Source organism: Lactuca virosa, chromosome 6 (assembly GCF_052849685.1).
Source record: "Lactuca virosa cultivar CGN04683 chromosome 6, Lactuca_virosa_CGN04683_v6, whole genome shotgun sequence".
In the NCBI taxonomy this organism is placed as follows: domain Eukaryota; kingdom Viridiplantae; phylum Streptophyta; class Magnoliopsida; order Asterales; family Asteraceae; genus Lactuca; species Lactuca virosa.
Window position 1 is genome coordinate 19,331,146 of NC_136431.1, and position 14,187 is coordinate 19,345,332.

At 35.7% G+C, this 14,187-nt stretch overlaps 1 protein-coding gene across 1 annotated transcript; it reads right to left on the reverse strand.

Moving 5' to 3' along the window:
* Positions 1–7,630: 7,630 nt before the first annotated feature.
* On the reverse strand, positions 7,631–8,230 carry LOC145121360 (F-box/kelch-repeat protein At3g61590-like). The gene has a single exon (XM_079057119.1). It carries the CDS (start codon positions 8,228–8,230, stop codon positions 7,631–7,633), a length of 600 nt encoding a protein of 199 aa, XP_078913245.1.
* Between the last annotated feature and the right edge of the window lie 5,957 nt (positions 8,231–14,187).

Sequence of the window (14,187 nt, forward strand, 5' to 3'; positions counted from 1 at the left end):
TTTCATAACCGTACTATGATGGATTTGCCAGCGGCGACGTTCTTCAGGCGTCGAAGCGATATGATATTTGTCACCCCGCGGACTGTAGCTAACAGTCAGGGCGCGGGATCATCAGTCCCGTATAGATCTATACACACTTATCACGTTCTCACAACAGAGACTCTGGTTATAAAACAGGGCTTTCTAGTGGTACCTTGACAGGTATGGTGAAGACGAATGACTCACATATTCTCAATTAAGTCACGTATTTGGAAAAATATATGAATGATTTCTGAAATGATTACCCTTTCTACAGTGTTAACAAAGGCATAATAATGAGTTGTATTTTCTTGTATAAACATGATGTTATAGTTGAAATGGTTACCCTTGGTATGATGTAGCATGCAGATATATAAATAAAACATATTTCTATTTATAAAACATATTGTATCCCATGAGGGTAAAGTTGCGGTGTGTGACGTTTTGCATGTTAACAACTTCATATGATAGTTATAACAATAGTAAGATAAGTATAGCAAAAGATTGATGTTTTTCACATGAGTTTAACCGTGTGTTTACTTGTATTCCCCCCCCCCCCCTTAAAAGTCTTTAAAAGCATTTAAAAGTATTTGAAAGTGTAGTGATAGGGGTATGAACTCACTTGGTAGATTGAAGAAGGTGAGACAAAGATCGAGCAGAACTTCAACTGGAGAAAGCTGATTTCTCGGGATTCCCGTCAAAAACGTTAAAAACGGGCTTAGGAAGCGAAAGTAGTCTAAAACCGGGCTTAAGGAGCGAACCTGCGAGGTTCGGCTCTTAGAGGTGTTGAGGACCGAAGGTAGGGGAAGGAACCGAGAGAAGGGAGAAGGGAACGAAGGGAAGGGAGAAGGAACCGAAGGTGGGTCTCGGTTCGAAGGGGCGAGAGGAGCGAAATAGACCGAGGGCTCGGTCTATTTCGGTTGCATGGAGGTTTCGGTCCGAGGTGCTTAGTTCGGTTCTAACAGCTTCGGTTCGGTGTTGGCAGTTGGGTCCTGAGGGACCTTCGGTCCTAATAGAATGGTTTCGGTTCTAAGAGGTTCGGTTCCTAAGAGGGGTTTCGGCCCTATTTAGCTGTTTTTCGATATAACTTCCCGATTCAAGTGGTTTTTGGCTAATTTAAGGGTCGGGATGACCCGAATGACTATAAAAAGTTGAGAGAGATTTTGAGAGAGATTTGGGAGAGATTTGTTTTTAGCCATTATTATTGTATGATCTCGTAATGCAAGGTTCGTGAACCTCGTTATGCTTCGTTTATGATTGTTTTAAGTCCCCGAAAGGGTCCTTAGTCGTGTTTTGATGCATTTAACTCCCTTTTTAGGATTTTACATTGCTAAACACATAGAATATCCGAAACACTTGAATTCTTGGCATACCAATACACATTTTTATAGAATAAATTTTCACATACAAGTACTAGTTAAGTTGACCCGTTTGAGTTGTTGACCTTGACTTTGACTTGTTGACTTTGACTTTGACTTGTTGACTTTGACTTGTTGACTTTGACTTTGACTTGAATTTGACGGTTGTCATAGTGTTAGCGTGCTATAAGTCTACGGGTGTCGCCGTAGCATTCACTAGGTTGGTAGATATCATGAGAGCGTTGTTAGATCGCGGAAGGAACAATAGTACCCATCAGTTCGGGTGTAATAGTGAGGGCATGGAAAATCCACGGATTGGGTTACGGAATTACCCAGATGGGTTAGGTCTGGTGGAACCAGTGATAAGACCGTGGAAACACCACGACAGTCATGGAGTCGAAGAAGCGATGGACCGCATGAGGTCGTTTGTGATATAATGCTATCTTTAGTCATGTTGCAATCACTTTTAGCTTTGGGTTTGGCAACGCCAGGATTCGACGTATGGACTCGATTGGTTGGATCAGGAGGTCGTTAGAGCCACAGTGGCAAGTAACTAGTGGCAACCATTGTCAGATGAGGGTTTCGTTCGGAATTCGTATGTGGCGACTGTGTGAGAGTCTTTTGGCTCAGCAACCGGGCCGGGACCCGATATTTCAGATGACTGGCAAACGGATTGAGAACAGGGAGGTCTCGGTGGATTTTAGAAAAGCCGCTAGGAGGCAGTATACTATTTCAGGCAGTTCAATGTTTCAGGCAATTCAGTGTTTCGGGCAGTTTCAGTGTATCAGGCAGTATTAGAGTTTTAGGATTGTAAGTACGGATGGAGTAACTGGTTGATTGGGAAATGCTAAATCACTAGTAGTGGGATTAAATAATCTCAGGGTAATTGATTTGACCCTGTTGCGCATATCTCGTATGAGTCTAACCATTGCAGGGATGAATCTTCTACTCGAAGAACTATCCAAGCCTTCTGTCAAGTATAAGTATTCTGTAGCTGTTTATGGACAGTGACTTTGTTTCCTTTTTTAACAACAGAGTGATTGGTGAAATTCGGTGGGAGGGGTCTGACGGTGAGCCAGACCACTGAGACCTTAGGCTTTCGGTTTTCAGGTGACGAAGGATTGGTTTTATTTGAGAGATTGAGGAGTCGTTCTTCACCACGCTTGGAGAATTACTCTAAGGATGGTTTTAGTAGATTGGGATAGGTCGTTGTATGATCAGAGTTGGAAGGGTCATGATTGTTTTTCCATTAGTCGAGAGATTGATGGAAGAGTTGTTGCAGCACGGGCTAGCTGTCGGGAAGCCATGATATGGTAGGTTTCAGGTCTCAGAAGGTAGAAGTAGCTTGCAAGGGTTAAAGGTTCGGGTGATAATTGACAGAATAGAAGTTTCGGTCGCCTTGGGAAGGCCATTGATTGCGCGGGGTGATGGTTGTACCCTCAGGATGACGAGTGTCAGTTCTCGTAGGAAACATCAGTTGGTTCATGGCAAGTAGTGGGAGTCGCGAGCTTAGCGCGTGAGCTGTTTCCAGGGTAGGTGATTGCAGTGGACTTTGAGGACGAAGTCTGGTTTAAGTGGGGGAGAGTTGTAACACACGAAATCCAGAAGACTAATTAAGGAAAGAAAAACTTCAATTAAGAACCAACTCGTCGAGTTCAAGGATGAAAACTCGACGTGTTGGAATGAAGGACCGCACGTTTTGGAAGACCAACTCGACGAGTTGGATTGGGTTTGGGAAACCCTAAAATCAGGACTCTGCACTCTATTTAAACACCTTAACTCCCATAAGCTGGCCTCATTTCCAGCCTCCAAGTCCCAAACCTTATATCTCGAAACCCTAATGCATTGTATGAGCTTGTGAGTCATTTTTTAGAGAAATCTTGTGTATGTGAAGCTTGAGGAAGAAGGAGAAGCTTAAGGACTCAAGAAGGAGATTATAGATCCTGGAACTCCACTCCATTTGCAACATTTTCTGGTAAGCAAGTCTTAAACTTGCTTAATGATAACTTAGATCTATTAACTTTCACTTTTAGTGGGTTTTGGTCCAAGTAGCATGGTCCTTGGGAAATGGACGTCCCAAGTGAGTATACTTCCAGATCTAGGACCTTGAAGGGCTTTCATGGCATAAAGGTGCAAACTTTATGGCTATTAAATCCCCATGCAAGCTTTAGGATGCCATTTTGGCCTTTTAAGCTCCAAAAGGCCATGCATGGAGACAGTGGCGGAGGCAGTAGGGGGCAGGCGGGTGCTTCCCCCCCCAACTTGTCTAATGTTGCCATACCTTTTGACTAATATACCTCCATTTCTAAAACCATAGTAGATACTCACATAATGAAACGAAGGAAGGCAATACAAAAAAGAAGGCAAATACATCAATACAAGTCTTCACTTCTATTTTCTATTTAAAAAAAACATATATTTTATAGAAAAGAAGAAAAAAATACATCTCTCCAATGTTTTATAGGGATAAGTATGGTAATTGAATTTTCAAAAAATTTTAAAAAAAATTTGAAATACCTCCATCCTGAACCTTTATTTTCTGTAACAGTGAGGATCATTTTCCCGCCTTACCATTTGATCATCGTTTAAGATGGAGATCCGACCATAACGATCATCGTACCTAAAGGCTTCAATTGCGAGCTCTATATCCGAAACGACATCAAGTGGATCTTAGATCCTAAATCCAGTAGTGTTTTCATCAAGATTCCGCTTGTTGTTGCTTCGTTCTCATCTCCAAGAAAAAATACAAACGCCATTGCTATGTAAGATCTACCTCTCAATCTACAAATATTTTTCTTTTAAGTCTTTTTAACTATGTGTGGTTGTGTGTATAGTTGGGAACTGGGGAAAGATATAGTGAAAATATAGATAAAATAAAAGTGAACGATTTCTGACAAAAAAGGTATATGTAATTGAACCTAACCTGTGTATGAGTGTATCCCATCTTTTCTTTTTTTTTTCTTTTTTTTAATTGTATACATAATTCTTTAATTATTTTAGTCTTTTAGATTTAACCTATTATTCATCACTTTATGTATTAATCAATTTTGTGTATTTATTTTTTAGTCTTAATTATTCTATGGTATATATATTGAACAATTGTTGCTTTCCATTCGAACAAAAGAGAGAATTTTTTTTGGTTTATATAATTATTAAGGACAGAAAATTAAATTGTCATATGATTATTTAGAACCTTGTTATATTTCGTTGTTTCATACCCTACTTTTATATTTTAGATCCACACTAGATGCAAGCCCTCCTTATTATAGGATCCTGGCTCCGCCCCTGCATGGAGAGAAAGTCAAAGACATTATGTGTTCATGTAGTGTCTAGGGTCTAGATCTCAATTTGTATGCCTTAGCTTGAAGTATTAATGGATTTTGGATCAAGATCTAGGTCTTAAAGAGTTAGGGTTTGAGCTAAATCCATTAAGGAAGGGTATTAACGGGTAAAGTTGGAAACTTTACACTTAAAAGGGCATTTTCAGTATGAATATGAAGTATGGAGCCTAGATCTGAAGTATCGGAGATTAATCCATTAAGAAGGGCTTAACAGACTGAAGAACTTGTCGAGTTCATGAGAGAACTCGACGAGTTGTTCTTGAAATGTACCGATTCTGAAAAGGAAAAACTCGACGAGTTGTGGGAGGACTCGACGAGTTGATGCGAAAAGTCACGATTTTGAGATTCATGAGAACTCGGCGAGTTGAAGAGAAAACTCGACGAGTTGAGTCAACTCGGAGCGCTGACTTCGACTTTGACTTAAACCATTTGGACTAGAGAAGCATTATTGGGCCCTAGGTTGAGGCCCATGCGAAGGAATGGGGCCCAATTGGAATTTGGGCCATATATTGGGCTTTTATGGATATTATGGTTTTGGACCTTACTGGTTTTGGGATTGGGCCTTAATAATGGGTCTTGTTGGGCCAGGGGTAAAATGTTCATTTTACCCCAAGTAAGGATTATGAATCATTGTTTGGAACCCAATTGCTAATTGAGTGATGTTTTGGTATTGATAGCCCAGGGAGTTGCCAGGACAGCAACTAAGGATTTCCTGCAATGGACTTCAGCAGTGTGAGGTGAGTTAACTTCCAGTAGAAGTGGGTCAAAGGCACCAATGCCAGCCCACTAGTAGTTGATTATAGTACAGATGATTGTCTTTGTGATAATTGTCTGGTATGCCACTATCTATTATGCTTTGTGTGCTAGTATGCTATGGTATTATGTGATAGTGGTAGGAGGGGTGGGATAGACCCCGTTACCGGTCGAAAGGACCGAAGGGGTAGGCCAACACTTAGATATGCTAGGCAGTATGTGACTTATGTGTTTATGTACTAGAATGATATGTGGTAGTGATAGGGGTGAAATAGTTCTCGTTACCGGTCGAAAAGACCGAAGGGGTAGGCCAGCACCAGATATGCTAGGCAGTTACCGGTTGAAAGAGACCGAAGGGGTAGGCCAGCACCCGGATATGATAGGCCATATTGTACGCGGTATGATGGGGGAACTCATTAAGCTTCGTGCTTACGGTTTTTAGTTTTGGTTTCAGGTACTTCTTCTTCAAAGGAAAAGAGCCGACATGATCGCAACGCATCACACCATGATTTCCGCACATGATATATTTGGGAGTTATACTCTGATGTTGTTTTATCATGACACGTTTTGATTATTGATACCTTGGTTTTGATATGAGTTTATACTATGGATGTTTCCAGATAAATGGTTTTATAATTATTAAATTAAAAATGAAATTTTTGGTCTTAAATTTTGGGATGTTACATTTTAAAACGGGTTGTTCAAATAAACACCATTTTGTGCAAGCTTTAAGCCCACATTAGCAATTTTGAGCCGAACTCATTTAAAAGATCCTTTTGCTAAAGTTTTTCCATCCACAAGCGTAAGATTGTGAATTTATTTGATACATGAGAACCAATAGGAATCTGAACCATTTTTTAAACGCCACCATCATTTGGCAAGAACAACCAAATTGGCGGACTCAAGACACTCAACACCTAAGCCACCTTTATCTTTCGGTTTGTTTACCAACTCCCACGCCATACAATTGATCTTCTTATTATCATCACCTCCTCAAAAAAACTTCCTCTTAATGCCACCAAGGAGATATAAAACCTTCTTCGGAGTACATAATAAAAATGAATAATAGAGGGGAAGACAATTGAGCACCAAGTTCACAAGTGTTAGACAACACCAAAAGATAATGTTTTTGCTTTCCATTTAGAGAGACGAGCTCTAAAATTATGGACAGTCGGAGCTCAATGCTTTGTAAGAATCATGTTAGCCCGACGGGGAGAACAAAGTAAGTAAAGGGAATTTATTATTTAGATACTTATATTTCTTTGATAAAGGCGATTTTAATATGTTGTGATTACTTAGATTTATAAAATTGATGTAAATATTTTTAATAATGTTTAATAATGTTTAACTATATATGTCTCTAGCCCAACATCATTTGGTGTGAAAATGATCTATAATAATATTTAATATAATACCAAATTTAGCATTATATTATTCTTTTACACCATATAACTTAAAATTTTATGTTTATAATTTGGTTATTGATGTTTGAGTTTATATAATTCTAATAATATAATTGTATACTTATATTATAAATGTAAGAATAGTTATTATTTATAATATTAAGTTATATATAAAGTTGATGTTAATTAATCATATGTCAAATTCAATATGTATGTTTTGATTCATTTCAAAATCTAAATATTTTTTTAATAATTTTGATAATAAAATTATTAATTAGTTATATTTATATGGTCTATTTTGTTTAATAATATAATTATATAAAGATATTTTAACAAAAAAACATGTAAGACAAACTTATTAGAGACCGAAATATATTTGAGTATCAAAAGTGGTATATTAGGTTAAGAGATGAAAACCAAATATCATAAAAGAAGTGAAAACCAAATATTACAGAAACCCCACATAGCAAAGAAACGTCATATATTTATACAAAGGAAAAATGACGCAACGACCCTATTATGTATTTTGACTTTACCCTTTCAGTTCCTTAAGTATTTTTCATGCATTTTAAGGGAAAAAAGTTGTTAGTGACCTGCTTATTTGGTCTCTCTGACATACCATTACCAGTTTCATGTACAAATGACTTTTAATTAATTAAAAAACTTGAATGAAATCCACCTCATTCTTCACCTTTTGTCCATGTTTCCCGCCCCTCTCTCATATACGCACACACACACACTGGTCAATCAACCCCTCCTAATTAGTGTTCATTCTCAAACGATATCTACAAATGAAAAACTGATGGAAACGAATCCATTCTAGTTGATTTCTAAAGCCAATGTCTTTCAGGTTCCCAATACCCCCAACAAGCACAAACATCCCTTGAACAATCATCAACCTCCCACACGTAAGCGTACAAGGTGCTAAAATTACCGAATCATTTTCGTCCCTCAAAACCGATTCCATGTTGTCAAGATAGTAAGTTATTAACCCGTGATAGTTCTCAAGCTGATTCTCGTTTAACCTTGTGTGAAAGACCAAAATGTATAAAACATTGTTACATATAACACTCACATCCCCTGGTCTCCACCCTTTCATAGTCCTCCTCATCACCGGGGTTAACCATGTCTTTTCGTTTGAGTTATAGACATGAATACAAACATCCCATAAAAAGAAATCTTGAGAAGATTGAACTGACCTGATCACAGAGATTATGTATTTTGAGTTTGACTGGTCAATGGAGAACGCCAATACGGTACACACCGATGGACCGAGGATTGGTGGGTTCTTGAGAGTCTCGTATTCGCGATAAATAGGGTTACAGATGTACATTTCTTTACTGGTTTCATCATCCATGAAGCAGACAAGTCCACAAGATGGAGCTATGTGCTATGTGCTATGTGCCCCAATTGTTAGTTCCGACTGTGGAGACGTGGGATAGTAATGACAGATGGAGGCGAATCCATTTGTACAGCCAAGGTCTTTCAGGTATCTTGAATCAAGCCCTAGAGCTTTAGAAATCAACTCAAATAATGAACACTAATTAGGAGGGGTTGATTGACCTCTGTGTGTGTGTGTGTGGGTGTGCGTATGTGAGAGAGGGTCGAGAGGCATGGACAAAAGGCGAAGACTGAGGTGGATTTAATTCAAGTTTTTTAATTAATTATAAGCCACTTGTATACGAAACTGGTAATGGTAGGCCAGAGGGACCAAATAAGCAGGTCACTAACAATTTTTTTTCTCTTAAAAGGCATGAAAAATACTTAAGGGATTGAAATGGTAAAGTCAAAATACATAATAGGGTCGTTGCGTCATTTTCCCTTATACAAATCAATAAGTAAACAATTATATTTTAATAAAATAAACATTATAGTTTCCCGTTACAAGTATCCATATTCATATACTTGATGGTATGCACGTTTGAGATATTTTCTTGTGCGCTATTCAAATAGAAAAATACATGAATTTATTACACTTTTGACGAAGGTATATAAGGGTGTAAGTGAACGGAGCTACTCGTGAGCCACTTGAGATCGGCTCGTTAAAAACTCGACTTGAGCTCGAGTTAAACGAGCTCGAGCTCAACATAGAGCTCATATATATATATATATATATATATATATATATATATATATATATATATATATATATATATATATATATATATATATATATATATATACTTTATGTATTACGCTTTACAGTTTTTACTACTAAATTAATAATCTTTCTTAATATTTTTTAATCGGCCAATTTACTTCTTTTTTTCCAATTCACTTTTCAGAGCATACCTTCACACGCACGACATGTAGTCATCTAGGGTTTTGTATTGAGTAGTAAAGTTGCATCGAGGAAGATTTGTTTATTTCTAGTTGTTTTTTAGTTTGGGAGTTGAACTACTATTTTAGTAATTTGAGCCTTTACTCTCTATGTTCTTATGTTTGGTTATATTTTATAGACATTAAACAAGTAGAAATATGGAATGTATGAATTTATATGTTCTGATGTTGGATTATTCACTTTAATGTTTGATAAACAATTAAACCAACTCAGAAAACATAAACGAGCTTGAGTCAAGCCTAGGCTCGTGTAGGCTCGCATAATAAACAAAACGAGCCCGAGCCGAGCCGAGCCGAACTCGGGTATGTTATTTTTCCCACGAGCCGAACACGAGCTTTGAAAGTAGGCTCAAAATGGCCGAGCTCAAGCTCGAGCCCAGATGAATATAAACAAGTTCGGATCGAGCTTGTGTATGTTCTGGCTTGACTCGGCTCATTTACACCCCTAAAGGTATATAACCACAATAATTTAAGGGCTAATTACTTATTCATGCAACAAGGCTTAGTTTTTCTTTCTTAATTTATGCAACAATGTTCTTTTTCATAAATAGCCTATGTATTATGTAATAATGTTTTTAAATATGACCAAATCATACAACGAAGTCTTATGCATAATGTTATGTTATGTAATTACAAAATAATATTTTAATTTGTATAAATATTGGTGAGAAGCATTAAAAACTAAAAGATGAATTCATGAAAGGTCATTCAAAAGACAAATCTCCATGTGATGGAACTTCAACCACACTAGACGCTACTTGTCCACTACCCTAAAGCCATAAACGTCTTTCTCCGGCCCAAAATTTCTTTCCAGAAATATACCACCCACAATGCACGTTCTACATCTATTAACTAGTAGTCAATTAATTTTAATTTGCTATGAAAGTTAAATTATTTAAGTAGTTGTACATGTCAGGGAGTTAGATGAAAAGGGGTGTATTGTAGATCAAATTAACGTGATTGTTTGGAAAGTTATGAGATTGTGATTTTATTTATCTTGAAAATCTTTATATATATGTTTAGGAGGGACAAATTTTTTTGCATAATAATCTACTAATAGAGCATTTTAGTGTTTCATGCATTACACAGGTCATGCACAAATTTAACTGTTTAAAAACGTATAAAACACAAATAATTTTCATGTGATACGCAACATGTATACGACACAGAATAAAACATTTGTGTTTTCATGTATAAATTTGTATAAATTCAGGTTTCTGCGTACTACGGTTAAAAAAACATTTCATAGAATTATATGATCATATCCTTATTCAAACACAATCCCTATCAAAGAAAAAGACTGTTGACACTTGACACAAGGAGGTAGATCAATGTAGACCAAGTCAAGGTCAAAAATTGTAATATGAAAGCGAACAGAGGGTAAAAATGAGATTTCAAGCATCAAAAAGTGATAATTTGGCAGTATTAGAAAGTGACATGTAGCCGACAAGCATGGGTGGGCCCACCAGTAAGACAGACACCGACACGTCACGACGGCCGTGAAGGTTTGCCCATATCTCGTGACATTCAAGTTTTCAACTTCGTGTGGTCCAATTATCCATCACAAGCCCACAGCCCGCAAGTATGGGAGCACATTACAACAAGAAGCACACGGTTCCAATACGTCTTTTATTTTATTTTTTTATCCTAACAATAATAAATTCGCTTATTATCATTAGTTTTGAAATGGTTGTATTATTGTATATAAATGATAAATCTATTCTTTTAGCAATTAGTTTAAATTTATAATTTATAATTTCAAAAGAAACTAATATAATTCATTTTAAAAACGATTACTATTGATATAACTAATATTTATAAGGGTTTTTTTTTATTCCCAAAACTAATAATTACAACTAAAACGAGTTACCAATATGATAATGGATGTTAACTGCTTCCGAAAAATTCATAGGCATGTGGAGTGTTTACTCAAATTTATCCAAATTTCGGCGCATCCATTTGCATGGTGTCAATTTCGAATCTCTTGAGGTCATGTTGACTTCATCATTTTTATAGGTTGTTAAATTTGAGGTCAGTTAAAAAGACACCTCATCTAACCATATAGACACTCTGTTCAGTTATTCAAACTATTTTTATTGGTTGAAATTGCAATGTTTTCAGAAAAAAATTAGTTATAAATAGTAAATCATAGATCGACTTTTGATAAATGATGTCCATGTGTGTCTATTTAGCAATACCTTTATATTTCCACGGGTTTCTTTAAGGTTAATCACAACAATAATTAGTTTTTATGGGGAAAAATACATATAAGCTAATATATATTAGCTATTAGAAATGAAATATCTTTCTAATTATTCTTTATATTTATCTTCCTATCCATATTAAATGGTGTCAAGTATCATATTCAATAACACTAGTAATATTGTAACACACTTGATGAATGATGGGTATGAAAAAAAAATTAGAAGGATATTTAATTTTTCTTTAGCTATTTTACGATTTGACAATTACATTTTATTTTAGATCATGCAACTCATCTTTTTTTGAAAGAAATTTCGACCGTGATTATTATAACCTTCTATTTAGGGTTTAACAGATGTTAAAACTAACATGACTTCTCATTTACCTACATTAGATCATATGTAATTCTTTAAAAAAATATTACTTTTTGAAATGCCTTTTGATTAACCTACATAATTTGTGCACAACCTTCTAAACTGATAGATAAGAAACAATTTCTGGAAGTAAGATGATATTTCAATAACTTCACATGATGTCATATAGGTCTTGAGAATTCATGCCAATTATAACACCTACTAAACCGAAAATAAGGGGTCACAATAGTTACACTGGAAATTTCATTAAAAAAAATTTAATTTCATGGATTTAAATAAACATACTAGTTAAACTGTAAAAATAACTAAAATATAATGGTTTATATATATATATATATATATATATATATATATATATATATAATCAACCATATATTAAAAACATATGTTAAAAAGAAAGTGATAAGAGCAAAAATCAATTAAGTGTTGATATGATTTTCAACCAATCAACCTTAGATAAAGAACATTTATTATTTCTACTAAAATAAAAAAGGAAAGAAAATTCTCAAATGTATATATATATATATATATATATATATATATATATATATATATATATATATATATATATATATATATATATATATATATATATATATATATATAACCCGGTTTTTGGTCAATTCTTATTTCAGGGTGTCGAGGGATGAAAGTCGATTGTGTTAAGGCTTTGGGCCTTAAGTAGGTAAAGTTTGGACCTTCTGGGAAGTGATAATGATGGTTGTGAGATTTAACCCTTGAATTGTGTTTAGGGCCAAATGGTAGAAAAGGAAAAGTCATAGACCAGGTTTCTTGCATGAATTGCAAATTTTAGTTTGAGATGTTTTTAGTCCAAAATAATTAGATAGGATTGTGGAGATCTTCAATACATTTTCGTGCATATAAAGAATGCCAAAATCATAGTTGAAACGAAGAAGTTGTAGTAGGTTGAATCTTGAGTTGGATATGAAACAATGTAGTACGTTGGGCATGCTAGCTGCTAGAAAAACACACCTTTACAGGCGTACATTGGGCGTTCACAAACAGAATCCTAACCCTAAATTCGGTGTTTTGAGCCCTATTTAAGCACTTTAACTCCTCTAAATCACTTCTATTCCCAGCCTCCATCTCTCCAAACATCCTCCTTGAAACCCTAACCCAAGTTTAAGCCTTGTGAGCTAAAAATGTGTTTTTGGGTGCCTGTGAAGGAAGAAGAAGGTGGTGTTAGTGCTTGGAAGCTTGAAACAACTTTGGATCTGGAAGTTCCCCTCCCTCATTCATCTCCAGAAGGTATAAAGTTTGTACCTTTATGCCTCCATTGTTAGATCTAGCTTAGATGTTAAAGTTATCTCTTTTTTATCCCACAAATTGGTCCTTTTGAGTGTGAGTTGTTCTAGATCTTTTGAGGTGCATTTCCAGGTGTATTTGAGGGTGTTAAGTCATAAAAAAATGAAATCTTGATCCTCTTTTGCCTCTCATGCATGAATTATGAAGCTTAGAATCTTATGATAAGTTGAAGTTTTGGATTTGGCCTCTTTCTAGCCTTGCAATATCATAAAGTTGGAAACTTTATGATTCAAAATGTCTATTGGGATTAGATATGAGTGTTGGAAGAAAGGTATTAATGGAATAAGCACTAAATAAAGGATTTGTCTTGGACGTAAGTGATGGGTATTGAACATTCTAATACTCCTATGGTGTACATGCAACCCTAGATGCTTTGGATCTATGTTTTCTCTAATATACATGCAAACTTTCAAAATTTCAAAGCATCATCCTAACTAGCATACAATGGAGTATCTATACTACAAAATTCTACTTAGATGACATACCTTTTAGTGTAGTTGGAAACCTTGAAGCTTTAAGAGCCTAGCACCAATAATGTGAATGCCTCAAGTGGAATCACAAATCGCCACCAACAAATGGAAGAACTAGAGAGAAGTTACTTGCACTCAAATTTCGGCTAGCACTCTTGTATGTATACTTAGTGGCCGATTTTGCTAGCTAGAGGGGTCCTTATATAATGTGGCTAGATTAGGGTTAGACCATGCAAACCCTAATGTGCATGACTTTCCACATTCCTCATGCTCCATGGGTTTAAACCTCCATGGAGCATCCATGGTCAGCACATGGGTTTAGCCCAACATAAGGAATCATGGATCATTAGCCCACTTCATAAAAATGAATGATTTATACAATAAATCCCCATTTATTTATTTAGTCTCTTTTGATCACAAAATTAATTCCAAATTAATTCTTGATCAATACTAATTAAATAATATGATTTCATATTAATATATTAGAACTTATAATATATTAATAAATCATAAATAACTTCTTCTCAAAAGTCCATCCTTACAAATTGTTCCGGTGAAGTGCAACCCAAATGGACCATGCTACTCTCGGGTCAAGTACATAT

Coding starts and splice junctions, on each gene's coding strand:
- LOC145121360 (XM_079057119.1), bottom strand. CDS start 8,230: ATGGATGATGAAACCAGTAAAGAAATGTACATCTGTAACCCTATTTAT.